At 46.5% G+C, this 15667-nt stretch overlaps 1 protein-coding gene across 1 annotated transcript; it reads left to right on the top strand.

Annotated features, from left to right (window-relative positions):
• Window positions 1-853: 853 nt before the first annotated feature.
• LOC122369111 (kielin/chordin-like protein) lies at window positions 854-15135 on the top strand (the record flags this gene model as incomplete). Its single annotated transcript, XM_043343546.1, has 10 exons — window positions 854-1030; window positions 1412-1696; window positions 2129-2299; window positions 2682-2819; window positions 3155-3272; window positions 4495-4694; window positions 12276-12417; window positions 12894-13084; window positions 13426-13582; window positions 14099-15135. Coding segments are annotated over 10 exons (1706 nt in total), but the record flags the coding sequence as incomplete, so codon positions are not given.
• Window positions 15136-15667: the final 532 nt, after the last annotated feature.

Below are 15667 nucleotides of genomic sequence, written 5' to 3'. Positions count from 1 at the left end.
CAGAATTTTGCTGCTGAGGTCATTTCAGGTCAAGTTAGGTCAAGGTCAATTATATGTGTTTGTATGTCTGTGTGTGTCTGTGTGTATACTGATGTGTGCACCGATTGTTTTTGGGTCCATATCACATGAAATCATGATCTGAGAAGCTTTTACCAAAAATGCAGTCAAAAAACTTCACAAAAAGTAAATTCCGCTTGCCTAAAACGCAATTATCTTAGATGACCTAGGTTGACCTTGACCCTGACCTTGACCCCTGTACATCGTCGAACAACATGTTCCATGATAGGTGGGAGGTAAGACTGGCAAAAAAGGCCGAAATCAGGGTGTCAAAAGCTCACAAGGCCCATGGCAAACGCAAGATGTTGAGAATTGGCCATTTGGGTCATGACATGACCTGAAAAACAAGGTCATATCTCCGAAACCAAAAATCACAGAAACTTGAAATTTTCAGTGGACATCAAGAAAGGATAGACGAGCAGCTATACGAAAAATCAGCCTTCTAGCTCTAAAAATGTTGAGTGCAGAGCAGAAAGACTGCCTGGGGGGGTGGCAACCACCCCCCCCCCCCATGTGCGGGCGAGGGTTAATGTTCGCTTCGCTACTTATCATGGCATGGTGATGGCTAACAGCTTATGATTAAGTATAGAATTGACATTCAATGGAAGTCAGTGCGTCAGTTCTGGAACATGTATCAAACGCTTCCTTTGGTTCTCTTATAAGGCATTCGTCAATCAGCAAGAAGAATAGAATTACTGGGCCTCTAACTGCCGAGACTACCGATTATTATATTAGCACCAAATATCACAATACCGCCCGCAATGTTATAAACAGCGACGTGATTTTGCTGCCGCAGACTGTGCGGACCAGAGCGGCCAGCCCCACCAGCACGGTACCTCCTGGGAGGAGAACTGCTCCATCTACAGCTGTGACAACGGCACCGCCACTAGCTCTCCCAAGGAGTGTCCACCACCGGGAGACAGTCAGTGCCGACGGACCAACCCCGGCGAGTGCTGTCCGATCTACGACTGCGGTGAGCAGTGGGAATGGCCAACAACACCTCACAGCAGGAAAATAGTGTAGCTAATGAGGGTGTCGATGCAGGAAGATGTTTCCGAATTCGTTTACACCATGATCCTATCGACTAAAGCATATCCTATTCAAACTTAGGTATCTGAAACTGACGGTATGCCTACTCGATTTTTATATATTGTCTGGACTAGGTAAACACTTACCTGTAACTTATGTGCGATCCGTGATCGTTGAGATCCGTGACCTCATTTTGATCACATCTCATGGCACATCCAAACACAACATAACATATATGTTAAGCACAACCACCGCACCAAGGCTGCGCAGTGCGCACTCCCCAATCCGCCCATGATGACGACACTGCATCCCCACCCCGCGGCAGGCTGCATCGATGATGACGGTACACGTCACGAACACGGCTCGCACTGGACTTCCAACTGTCAGGAGCTTGACTGTAAGCACGGCATCGCAAACAGTCGGCCGGTAACCTGTCCGGACGCTCCGCGACCTGACTGTACTCCGCTACCAATCACGGTCGGCCGCTGTTGCCCCGAGTTCAACTGTAGCTGCGATGCGGTTACGTGCCCGTCGTATCCGACGGCGTCTGGTTGTCAGCAGAGCGGTACCAGTGCAGACGGATGCTGCACGCTCTACACCTGCGAGGGAGGTTAGTGGAGGGCTGTTACTCGTGAGAGGGAGGTTAGTGGAGGGCTGTTACTCGTGAGAGGGAGGTTAGTGGAGGGCTGTTACTCGTGAGAGGGAGGTTAGTGGAGGGCTGTTACTCGTGAGAGGGAGGTTAGTGGAGGGCTGGCCTGTTACTCGTGAGAGGGAGGTTAGTGGAGGGCTGTTACTCGTGAGAGGGAAGTCAGTGGAGAATCGTCAGTAGAAAATTGTTTTCCGTGAGACGGAGGTCAGTGGAGAGTTGTTTCTCGCGAGAGGAGGTCAGTGGAGAGCTGTATGTATTCGTGGGAGAGAGGTCAGTGCTATCAATGCCCAGCCGATTTAAATACCAATCACCCAAATCAGTCTTCCGCCCGGTAGCCGCGTCGTCTGATCGACTATGACCTGCAGCATGTTGACCCCGCTGACCCGTCTGCAGACTGCAGGGACGACCTGAACAGGGTGCACACCGATGGCTCGAGCTGGTTCGTCGGCTGTGCCCAGTACCGGTGTTCCGCCGGCAACATTGAGCCTGTGACAGAACCATGCCCTCCGGCGCCCCACGAGAACTGTACAGCCATCTATCTAAAAGGAGACAGCGACGCAGACGGTGATGTACCACAGCCCGTTACAGCCCGCGATGCTTATTGAACTTGGGACTCATTGAAAGGGATGGAAATAGGTATACTTTGTCTGATAAAACGCATATGCAAGGCGTAGTTTTTTAACAGCAACCAATGTTATAAATAGGTGAATATATCTTTAAGCCAATTCATGCAGGTGGCATATAGTGCAAACGATGCGCGCAGGTTATTTGTGCATTTTTCTCTCTTTGTAGCTGAGCGATTCTCCTCTTTGCCCTAATATGCAAAACTTTCATCCAGCTTTTGCTCGACGATATATGTATTGATTATGTATGTAGGTATGTAGAACAGTAACTAGATACATCAAACTATCACTTCCTCGTCATAACTCTCTCTCGTTTCGTTCAGGTAACGTCTGCTGCCCGATCTATGACTGTGCCATCCCGGAATGTGTACTCGGAGAGCGCTCCTTTGATGGGTGCAACCACTGCCAGTGTCTCCACCCCGGCAAACTGATCTGCACCGAAAATATCTGCACAGAGAAGGGTGAGGTGACTTCGATTCAGCCAATCGTTATAGAAGCTTGACAACTCTTTTGCATATGATACTGCAGGATGATGCATAATTTATCATTTTGTCGTTGTATACGTATGTTTTGCCAATTTAGAGCGTTGCCTTTACGGTAATGTGTTTTTTTTTACGTTGCATTTATAAGTTGTTGCCTTTTTTGCTTTAGTATCACTGGAGCATCCCTTTAACTATATTGCTTGCTTGCCTATATGTCATAAATTCTTTCGTCCTAAGTTTCTCCCTCGGGTTTTCTTAAATCATAACTATGTCACAGAAATGCTTTACATCGCTTCAATGTTTCCGCTCCTCAGGGTGTTCCATCGATACTCTAACGAACGGCGTGGAGACAAAGGAACACGGGGCTACGTGGAGTTCTAAGGAAAACCCGTGTTATGAATACACGTGTCAGTACGGAGTCATACGCAACAAGTGAGAAAATTTGATCGATGATGATAGGACTTTAGCCATTCATGATCTAGACTTATGTCATGATGATTCGCTGTGAATTTCCAGGAATGACTAAAGCATGCTAGCACGGTCCATACCTATGTCCGTTTTAACCCTCGCCGGCCGAGGGGGGGCGGGTGCCGCCCCCCCCCCATAGGGTTTTTTCGCGATAGCTCCGAACACGCTGGCGATAGAGTGCTGAAACTTGGCATACCTGACCTTTGATCCAAGCCGCATCTTTTGACACCAACCGTATTTTTGGGTCAGGTCAGGTTCACTGACCTATGACGTCATAAGTGAACCTCTGCACGGTCTTCAGATGTCGCAACTTCGCAACGCCCTCACTGCCAGAGGAGATGTCACAGGGAAATGAAACTTGCAGGATCTAGTATCCATTATGAGTCTCATAACTTGTATATCTCGGATTTTTCCTAAAGGTCATATGAGGTCAGGTCATTTTCGTGACCTCACCATTATAAGTCAATGGGGAAAAATGAAAACTGCTATTCTGGCGCCGGGAACGATCTCCAACTATCTCAAGCACACAGAATCGTGATTTGATGCACTCCTTGCAAGGTTAGATGCGTCACTTTTGCAATGTTGACCTTCCGTGACGTCATTTATGACGTCATCAACGTCATATTAGTTTTTCGTCAATAACTCCCGATAAAATTGAGCTAGCGAGTCGAAAAAGCCACCAATGGACTCAGGAAGACCTGCCGAATCGAATGATATGCGACATGACCTCTTTCGACCAACTTCGTGACCTGGGGGTGCTGACCTGACCTTGACCTGAGGTCAACACCCCAAGTTGACCTGACCCAAACAAAAAGTATATCATTCGACGCGCCTGAGTGAGGCGAACACGATGCTGCCAAAATCACGGCTCTGCGGCCGTTTTTTTGCGAAGTTATTCACCACAAACTGAACCGTACCCTGGGGCACTTGACCTGACCTCAGAGGTCACCGGTTTACCTAGGACCTTAAAATCGGGTACCGGTCTCTGCGTCTCGTAACGGCGCACACGCTCGTTTTTTCCGCGACGCTCTAGCTCCACCAGGGGCGAAACGGCGAGGGGGGTCGTACCCGCCCCCCCCCCCCTCGGCCGGCGCGTATGTAGAAAACCAATAGGTCCGGCGAGGGTTAATCACCGTCTGTATTTTCCCCGATGCTTGGACCCTCACCATTATTCCCCGGTCGGCAGAGTGAAGCAGTGCCCACCGAAGCCAGGTGCCCACTGCACTGAGAAGCCCATCACCGGCATATGCTGCCCAGACTGGGAGTGTCCCAACAGTGCGTGCCCGGAGGGTGAGCTCACTTCACCACGCTCCTGGCAAGACGACTGCAACATTTGCACGTGCACTGATTCGGGTGTGCTGTGCACAGACTTTGACTGTCACAAAAGTAAGTGGTGTGCATTACCTACACTCGCACTCCTACCTACTTGAAAAATGAATAGGGCATCGTTGCGGCTCATTTTCAGTAGAATTCCCTGCAGTTTTTATTTTCTCTGCTATTCCAACCGATATTAGTTGAGACTAGAGAAATTTCCTCGTGTCATAATGGCATTATTTTTCCCCGGTCTAATAGCTGTGCTAACCTGAATTGAAAACATTTTTGAAAAAAATGTAACTTTTAATGCCTATTACCTATAAACTTTCCATTGTTTATCTAATGCCTCAAGTCTCAACATTAAAACAAACAATATGTAAACATTTATACGTACCTCAGCATTACGATAGGCGTTATCACAAGTGTATTCGCGGCCATTGGGGCGACGTAAGAAAAGAAGAAACCAACTGGCCCCAAGAACTTTAACTTATCAGTTAGCATGCACCTTTTCCTTGATGTGTAGAGAATTTACCATTATTTGTTACAGAAAATTGCATTTAAAATCTTCCATTTATGCTTTTTTCATCGTTTGCACGATCTGTTCTTTTACTAAGCTAGAAACACTAATTAGAAATAGTTCCCGCATCATCAAGAACAATAGGGAAGGCTTGAAGTGAATAAAATAATTTAAACGGTTTTGTACTCTATGTGAAGGCACTTCTAAAATTACCTGTAGAAATATTGAAGGCAAAAGTTCAACCTTTTCACAAGACGGATGTCTATAAACATATTTAACCCTCGCACGACCAGGCCATGGATGATATAACACTGGATTGGTGTCTCGTGGAAATTAACCCGCGCCCTGCGGGGGGGGGTGTTTGAACACCCCCCCTTGTGGTTTTTCGCGAATATCTCAAAAACGGCGGCGCGGAGCGCCGCCGTTTTTGGTACACCTTATCATACATCAATTCTACACATGTTGTGAAATTTTCAGACCAAGGTCATTCAAGGTCAGGTCACCAGGTCACTTGAAGTGACCTCAACTCATAAAAACTTTCAATGTCTGTCATAGCTACACCGAGTGACCGATGGCTTTGAAACTTTCAGCGATTGCTAAGAGCAATAGCACGTACAAAATGTATATCTCAGAATTTTGATATCGATGACCTAAGGTCAGGTCAATTTTGCGACCTCCCCATTATAAGTCAATGGGAGAAAATTGAAATGCGCCTCTTTTGGATGAAAGACATTATAAACACTCCCAAACACCGAATTACAAGTGGTTTAGACGCACTGAACTTGAAAATGGTGTCCGTGACCCTTGTTTATGCCCTGAGGTCATCTTAGGTCACGAATGGTATCTAACAGTTTTTCGCAAATAACTTTTGATAGAGGCATGCTAGAGCGATGAAAACGCCTTAGATGTGTTCAGCTCGACGATACGGATCGACTGATATGCAACATGACCCTTTCCGGTCAGGTCATGACCTTGACCTGAGGTCAAATTTTCAAGTTGACCTTTCAAGGTCAAGTTATAGTTCATTCGATGCGTCTTGACGAGGGGAACACGATGCCGGTAACAGTAAGCTCGTACAAGGCTTGGGTCAAAAGTTATTGCAGAAAAACTGTTTTCGAAAAAATCGGCTATTTTTGCAGTTTTTGCCCCCTGCAGGCAAAACCGTTGACGTTAGGTCAAATCTGAGAGGATTATTCAGAAAGGGCGTTAATAGGGCTATCGAATGCGCTTTTCCGCGGCGCTGTAGCTCTATTAGTTCCCGAGTTATGCGTGGGCTTCTTGGAAATTTTCGACATTCGACCTGGAAATCGGCGAAATTTTGCCTTCAATGACCTCTGGTGACCTGACCTTTGACCTGACCAAAAAATTGACCGAAGTGATTTCGTCATTATTTTTGACGCTCTTTCGAACGCCGCCTTCCGCGTATCGCTACGTGGCCCAGGAGCCGAGTTACAAGGGGGGGTGTTCAAACACCCCCCCCCCCAGCAGGGCGTGGAAATCCAGGACCCCCAGCCGGGCGCGGGTTAACCCGCGCGGGGCTGGGGTCTCCAGCCGAACGCGCGGGGCTGGGGGGGGGGTAAATTTTACCCCCCCCTGTTATCTCCCGAACTAATGGTCCGATTTGGAAAATTCAAACGCCAATCGAAAGCTCTCATCACGAACCACTAAAAACATGTACTAAATTTAAAGTTTGAGGTCAAGGTCAAGGTCAGGTCAAGGGTACAAATTGCAAGTTTCTACAGTATCGGCCTTGCACCGTAGTTGCCGAAGAATGGAGTCATGGACTGAGACTGATCGCCCAAAACGTGTTCTTAGGCTACCAAGACAATATTCGTTGCATACAATATCATTCAGAGGTCAAGGTCAAGGTCAGGTCAGGTCAGGTCAGGTCACCAAAAAACAAAATATAGAAAAGGGCATGTGCGACACATGTTTTATGGGTCATTTTACTCATAGAATTCAATAGGCACACTCAATAAGTGATATGGACCACCTCTGGATGAATTTCAGGTCGAGGTCAGGTCAAGGTCAGGTCAAGTGAGGTCAAATTTTGAAGTTGGTTGTTAAGGCCTAAAAAGGTGTCTAACTGATGCAGTTTTTCACGGCGAATCGAATGGTGCTATTTTTGTTTCCGTACGAGGTCTAGAACTTCCAAAAAAGTCATTTTTCAAAAAAATTGTGTGTCGTGACGTCATAAAATTTTGAATAACTCCCACATTTTTTAACCGATTTTTCTAAAATTTGGTATGTAGGTGCACATAGACCACTTCTCTGACATATATTCCGGTTTTTTCGATATACTCAAAATTTTGGATTTTATAATGATTTTCCCAAAAAAGTCAGTTTTTTGAAAAAATTTAGGCCAAAATCCAAAATTTTCAAAAAACCGAGATAGCCATTTGATAGACAGAGTAAAATTACGTATAACCTTTTTTGTTACGTCTTGATTCCTTTAAAAATAAAGATGTTAGCGGCGTTTGAACTTTTGCCGTTTTTGATGCGAAAATGGGGAACATGACGTCACTAAAACGTCAATTTCTCAAAAATTTCCGACGGATTTTGCTCAAATTTTCAGGGAACGTGTCAAATTGATGTAAGAAAAGGTACTGAAAGTTTGGCGGCGCTGCGCGCCGCCGTTTTCGAGATATCGCAAAAATTCGCGAGGGGGGGTAAAATTTACCCCCCCCAGCCCCGCGCGGGTTAACATTGGGATCCGCGACATTGGGATCAGGCCTGCCATCTAGCGAGAGAATTATCGTAAGTTAGGAGCAAGCCGAGTGAACGCCATCTCTCAGCATTATGACACACGTGGGTGTGGTGTGTTAGTTGGCTTGAATTGCATATTCCCACGAGTTGGGGGTAATCTTACTGGATCTGAGACGACAAAAAACGTCTTAACCCGGCGGCCGCTGGGCCTCCGCGCCACCCGCCGGCCGCTGGGGGGGGGGGGCATAAAGTTGCCCCCCCTTTACTTCTGCGACGATATCGTCGCAACGCGAAGAGATAGAGAAGCGAAACTTTGCACACATCTTCCTGAATACCTAGCCGAGGTTGTGTCCAAATTTGGTGTCGATCCCATTTGAAATGACGTCACAGTGACGTCATAAGTGAAATTATAGATTTGCGACTCTCATATTCCTCACGATACATCACATATATGGGACCGAATTAAGGGCCGATTATTGGTCAGAAACTAGATGGAAGTGTAGTAAGATGTTTTAGGATGACAGCAGGTGCTGTCTAGTTCATTTACAGTCGAGTTTCATGCTCAGCGTCATCAGAAACGGTCCATATCGGAAAACGACAAAACTTTATGACGTCACTGTGACGTCATCTTAGGTGCTACAACCACCAAACTTTCCTCAAACATTGCCTAGGTATTCATTTGAAGCTATGCCAAGTTTCACGTTCGTAGCTCATCAGGTTTCGGAGATATTTCACAAAACGTAAAGGGGGGGCAACTTTATGCCCCCCCCCCCCCCAGCGGCTCGTGGGTTAAATGCTTGAAAGCCAAAAACGTCAAGCAGCCTTTAGGTAATAACGAAAATAAAATGCGCAAGACGGTGTGTATTGAAACGCCCAGTCCCATCGGCTTGTACGACCTTTTATATAGTCATTTACTCACAATGGTACAGCAGTTTGACAATATGTCACTTACATATTTGGTAGGCTTATTCCTTCTTCTCCGAATTTTTTCGCCCGATTTTCTTCATCGTAGTTAATGTTACGGCATGTGTCACGTGCCAACTTAGGGGTGTCGAAATTGTTCCACATAAAGTAACTCCGCAATGGCTGGGCCAATTACAGTAAAACTTCGTCAATAGTTAGGGGCACCCAGTGGCCAATGCATTTCCATGTGTCACTATGGGGGTGCTACTGCACGTGCGCACGTGCGGGGTGCCGCTTCATCTCAAGACCGGCTGGGCGGATAACACTCAAGCTTGGTACACAAATGTCACATCGATACTCGCACTGCATTGATCAGTGCTTACATTGGTGCAGAGCTGTTAGGAAAACGATGAAATGAGATGCGTGGTGTTTACATATGCCTTTCTTTTCCAGCAGCTGATTGATTCGCAACAGGAGATCCTTGTTTGCGAAGGCTTCGTCTCCTTTTTCCACCCCTTGTTTAAAATAACATTAACAATGTACGAAGAAGATCACACATAAAGGTTGTTTTAGGCGGCTATCTTGGGCCAGGGCTGCGAAGTTGTAGTCAGAGCCAGCGGTTCTGTTCCGACTTGGAGTCGGTTGATTTTTAAAAGCTGTAGTCGGCATGGGTGGAGAATGTTTGAAAAAGTTACCCCGGCCGGTGGCCGGTAGTCGGAAAGACGATATGCTCACGTTGTTGTCAATGGTCACCAAAACAAACCCCTATTCTGAGATATATGATTTCAAGCTTTTACGACTAGACATCTTAATTCAAGGTAGGTACGTTTTTCGGCTACTAGTCGTTTATTGTTTTCGTTTCGAATTTTCGACCTTCGCATCGAGGTCGTTGTCAAGAAACCTGCCCTATTCTGAGCCTGGGAAATGGAATAATGGATGATGTGTTTGTTCAAGGATGAGCGTTGTATCCGACATCGTATCATTCATAACATCTTTTGGCATGATTGAAAAAGCGATTTTCTTTTTGAAGTGTTTTTTTACTTAAACGTATTCGGTTTCATCCATACCCAAACCATATCATATGCCATTATAAGTAAATGTTACGGTTTCAGCTTTTTATTGTGTCTCAAAATACCTATTTACAAAACACGACAGCCCACCTCGTAGGTTTACAGAGAAAACTGAACGTTCGAACCAAAACATAAAAATGGGTCACTATGTACTCACTGACATCCAGGAACACAGCCTTTTCCAATGTTGGACGGTTCAACCTCTTATAAGACAAACAGGGAGTCGATCCAGGGATATCGACCGGTCTTGGTCTCGTAGCTTAGTCGATAGAGCGTTGTACATACACTTGTACTCCGCGTGGCGAGAGCATGCGTCCCGGTTACAACGGTCCCGGTCCCGTCCCCTAAACAGGTATGGTTGCGGTAGGTGGCAGGCCAGTCGAAGGCAGTGGCCGGTGAGGTCAGCAGTGGTTCTGAAAAAGTGAGCCTAAGGTGCGCCAAATTTTAGAAACTGAACACGATTTGAGAGCAATCTTGACATTGGCGACCACAAATGGTTCCTACTTCCTAGGGTTGGATATTATGGTAAGCGAATACCTACCTGATTTGCAATATTACGTCCATGGCAGTCAACATCCAAAGAACGATAGTTGTTTTCGTATGGAGACAGCTTTTAGGATCTACAAGTGTGGAAAAGCTACCCCGGCCGCGCCGGGGTAGGCTGAAAGTTACCCCGGCCACGGCCGGGGTGGCCGGGGCAGGTTCTCCACCCATGGTAGTCGGAGTATGAGTCGAGAACGTCACCGAAAAGTCATCGACTCCACAGACTTACCAGGGCTGCAGAGTCGGAATCAGAGTCGGAGTCTGTGTGAATTGGCAGTTCTGCCCGGAGGAGTCGGAGTCGATATTTGGATACCGGAATCGGAGTTGGAGCCAAAGTCACTGAAATTTCATCGACTACGCACCACCGGTTGGGTCCTTTTCATAGAGCGTCTTGAATGACATATTGAGCGGCAATGACGTTAGCAATTCCGTTTAAGTTTTTCATTAGACTTATAGATAGTACTTACGTTCGTTTTGTTCTTTGATCGGACAATTTGTTTGATTTAGGCCAAGTAAAGACTCATGTGAAAAATAGCGAAAACAACACGTGCTGGCGAAGTCTCCAATAACTCCCTGTTTCACGATTTAATGAGGAAATAACATGGAACTGCTTATCTTATTACTGACCCTGCACATAAATCTATTAATTTTTTCGCTTTTACTGACATATAAAGACATAAACTTTTGAAAAATTGCACAACAAGCCTGCAACTACACCACACTCCCGTGTGTCACAATGCTAATCAGCGGCGTTCACTCGGCTTGCTCCTAACTTACGACAATTCTCCCGCTAGATGGCAGGCCTGAGCTCAATGTCGCCAAAAACTGCAAAGACACCAATCCATTATTATCTCATCCATGACCAGGCCATTTCTCATAACACGAACAACCAGGGGGGGGGTTGTTACGACCCCCCCCCTGGCGTTTCGAAACGGAAGGTCGTAGAGCTTAGCGGAAAAAACCAACGGATTGCTCTCAACGAGATCTCGCGATTGGTGGTATATTTTTTGGTCCTAGGTCAACATTTGACCTACTTTGGACCGGTCAAAGGTCAAATTTTCGGAAAAATAGACTTTTTTCAACTTTCGGCGGCGATTGCGGCAAAACGGTGGGAGATATCGACTTGAAACCTTCACTATCGTGTTCCTTGATCAATTCTCTATCGTTTGGTATGTATTTCGTTTCCCTAGCTCTAAAAATGGCGCGTTGGGAGCGCCGGAAGTCGGCAAGGTCACAGTCGGCGGCAGAAATTCGAAAAATCAAAATTTAAATTTTTGAAATCTGATTGTATTTTTGGATTTGGGAGGTCCATTTGCTCCCTATAGAAGCTAATATTGCTGCATATTCCCATTGAGGTGACAAGAATTAGCAAAATAGTGGTTCGGGCGCTTTTCAAAAATAGTACCGGACGCTGTTCCTCTTGTGACGTCATAGCTCCGTGACCTGACCTGACCCGGTCAAATTTCTTATACCATATGATAGCCAATACTTGCCCCAACATGCATGGGAAGTTTCATCACGATCCATCAACCGATGTCCGTACCACCGGCAGGAAACCTCGGGCGTTGGCACTCAGTTTGTGAAAATCCGGCCGGAGGCTGTACCTCTTATGACGTCATAACTCCGTGACCTGACATGACCCGATCAATTTTTTTTCGGCAAAAGATGCGCAAAGGTTGCCCCAGAGGGTATTGAAAATTTCAGCCCGCTACGACAAGCCGTTTAGCGTGCACTTCGAAAAAACCTCAGGGGGGGTTGATACAACCCCCCCCCCCCCTAGGCGTTCTAGGGTTAACTTGTGACAACTCAGCCGGTATTTCGTCGCCTACAGCCCAGCTTTCCCTAGTGACCGATAGAGGCGCTGGTATCAATGTCCGCCCGTGCCGCCTAACGATCTTATTATTTGCCCGACAGAATGTGAGAAGGACGGTGATCTGTACCCCACCCAAGAGGAGATCCCGGCGACCAACCAGTGTGAGGAAAGAATCTGCATTGATGGGGTGGCCGTATCCGTATACGAGTCCTGCAACCTGCCCCCGGCGAACGCCACCTGCAGGTGAGGGAACTCAATGGCGTGTGGGAGCTCAATGTGTTTTCGTCATCACATCGGTCTATGCAAGCACACTCAATAGAAGCAGAATGCAGGGATGCTATTATTCCATCGCTGTTGTGTGGAATCAAGGGCTAAATTAACTATAGGTGTGTAAGGTGTTGATCACGAGTCACGACAGACTGAAGAATTCTGGGAGCTCATATGGACGAGTAAAAAGGTGGTCGAGCATCTAACGTTGCATGTGCTGTATATTTTGTATAAACACTAATCAAGGCTCGGATGATCCTTAAAATTGGCCAATGTCTAAACTAGCAATAAGCACTCGTAAGCCCTCCGCAACTAGTTAACATAATGCGGAGATTCACCTTGCGAGATCTCACAGTGCAGTCATTATAACAATCATCTATTTTACAAAACTCCCACCGTCCACAGTACCCCGTACCTCCCGTGTACCTGTTACATGTACTTACCTTCTGCAGCGCGGCAGAGGCATTCAGCGGCGACTGCTGCCCCTCCTGGTTTTGCACCGGTCTGGAGGGCGTACCGTCTCCCTGCCAGCCAGGCCAACTGTACCAGGGTGACCAGGAGTGCATGTTCTGCGAGTGCGTCGACGCCCAGGGGGCTGAACCGGCGCAGATGGTTTGCTCCAAACGGGACTGCGTGCGTGCCGGTGAGTTTGGCTTATCCTGGCGTTAATCTTGGCTAATTGTTAATATTGGCTGACCTCTAACCACTAACTTCTGGCCACTGGCCCTTGGCGTCTGTCCCATGGCCCCTGACTACTGACAGCTGACCTGTCTCCTTAACCCTGACCTCTGACCTCTGACCCTTGTCCCCTGTCCGATGATCACTGAACCCTGTCTCCTGACCACTGCTCCTGACCTCTGTCCTCCTATCTGACCTCTATCCTTGACCTCTATCCTTGACGTCTATCGTTGATCACTAACTCCTGACCTCATAGCCTCTGCCCCTTTCCTCTGACTTATGCCCCTTACCCCACCACGTCTCCAGGCTGTGACGACGATGGCACGTACCACGAGCACGGAAGCGTGTGGATCTCGGCAGACCCGTGCAAGCAGTACGCCTGTGTCAGCGGCAGAACCATTACGATGGAGGTGAAGTGTCCATCGACACCACCGGGCTGTATGCCAGTGCCTAACACCGGAAGGTGAGGTTAACGGCCGGCTGATGACGCTGAACGCTTATAGGTCAACAGGGTAAGACTGGTGAGCGTTCGGAGCTGTCAGTCTCATCATCTTCTAGCTGGAATTTCTTTAAAAAAAATACATGGTAATAACCAAAGTGAACTTGTCATATTGATATGTCCGACGCTGCACATGAGATCGCTCGACTTATTCATAGACCACTCAGTCGCTTGGTTCACCAGCAGTAGATATGCGGTGTCAGTATACCCGTTGCAGGTCGTTAACCGCACGGTTGACCTGTTAAAGGTGAGTTCAGGTGACGCAGCTGGACGAGTCCACCTGCAGGTGCATGAGGTCAAAAGGTCAGATGCTGATAGGTCGATTGAGCTCCGCTATTTCTCGGTCTCAACTATAGTTGGCTGAGGGTAGGAAAGGAACCATTGTGTCTCGGTTTACTGATTCGCTGGAGCACAGACACATAGTCAGCAGAAATGATATATGATTTTATGACCCCTGGTTGTGGCACCATGCTTCTGCAGGTGTTGTCCCCTGCTGTACTGCGGAGAGCCATGTGATTACGGACCGGAGCCGCGAGCCCACGGGTGCAACTCGTGCGTATGCCGCGACGGAATCGAGTACTGCACCACCGACCAGTGTGATGACTGATGGTACCAGCGTCGGGGGCATTGGTGGTAACGGTACGCAGTGGATCGGTGTGAGAAAAATAAACTTATGAAACTGAATGAATGAAATAAATCGTGTGGTAGACGAATAGAGGTAGATTAAAAAGTGTATTTTTGCAATAAGTTTCCACATGTCAATTTCATTATATTATTTCCGGAACAAAATCAGAAAAGATATGTAAAAGTCAAATTGACCTTATATTTTCATATCCCTTAAAGTATTCCGACATAATGGTTTTAAAATAATGCAACTTCGCAGGTTTTGCCTTATTTATAACAGTTTTTCTCTCCTGTTTCATGATATCTTGACACAGACGAGTCTGGAATCGCAGCATAGAAGGTTGTCCTCTAGAACGATGAATGGTAGCTCTGACCTTAGGTAGCTTTCGCTAAGCGTCAGTCAGCGTCATATACTTTTAAATGGTGATAATGTATCAACTATCATGCTCGCGAATATGTGGTGACGTATGGGTCGTCACAATCAACCTAAGAGCTGTTGCGGATTTTCGCGATGCTGGTAATGGATGATGTGAAAAGTAGCCAGCTTCTTGTGTTGTGCTCCTGGCTGCAGGCTCATTCCAATCGTCATCAGACTTATTTGTAAATATTGTGCGCCTGCCTTGTTTGAAGAAAAACGCAGTGGGAGCTTGACAAGTGTTCAGTTTAGAGTTCTGGGAGCGAGATAATTATTTGACGTCTCCGAACTTAAAGCTGCCTACATTAGCGATATTCGACATGTTGTGTGGCATGTGCATGGTGTAGTGTGTAGCCAAGCTACTATTTTAGACGCTATTTCGGTCCTAATGAGACAGTTATGGGAGATGTTGTATTGTGACCGTGGCACCTATCTGTTATGTTCAGCTTAAACGTATAATACAATGAAGTTGTTGTAAGGATTGTATGTCTGTGGATTATTCTGACACAGAGCTGCACTAGGATATAATTGTAAACGAGTTTTAAATGGTTCTCCTGTGTATATAAGGTTAGCCCTCGCCCCGTTGGGGGGGCCATTTTGGCCCCCCCTGTGGTTTTTCCTGAATAGCAAGAAAACGGCGGCGCGCAGCGCCGCCAAATTTTCAGTACCTTCCCGGGCATCAATTTGACACCTTCACACCAAATTTCAAGTCTTAGGTCACCTTAGGTCAGGAGTTATTGAGGTCAAACTGAGGTCATGTTCGAGCAAAAATGAGCAAAAAACATGCAATCTTGAAACGCTCACCAAATCTACAGTTATCAAGCAATTTCAAAGTTCTTTATATGGTCTAGTAGACAAAAAGCGGCGCTACAAAACTGTTATCTCGGATTTTCAAAATTTTTGGTTTTTGACCAAAAAAAATTCAAAAAATTGATTTTTTTAGAAAAACTTTGAAAAAATCCAAAAAATTCCGAATTTCGAAAACACCGGAATATATGTGATAGTCCCAG

This window comes from Amphibalanus amphitrite, unplaced genomic scaffold (genome assembly GCF_019059575.1).
Source record: "Amphibalanus amphitrite isolate SeventyFive unplaced genomic scaffold, NRLGWU_Aamphi_draft 001007F_arrow, whole genome shotgun sequence".
In the NCBI taxonomy this organism is placed as follows: domain Eukaryota; kingdom Metazoa; phylum Arthropoda; class Thecostraca; order Balanomorpha; family Balanidae; genus Amphibalanus; species Amphibalanus amphitrite.
The sequence above is the reverse complement of the archived record's forward strand: the minus strand, read 5'-3'. Positions and strand labels throughout refer to the sequence as shown.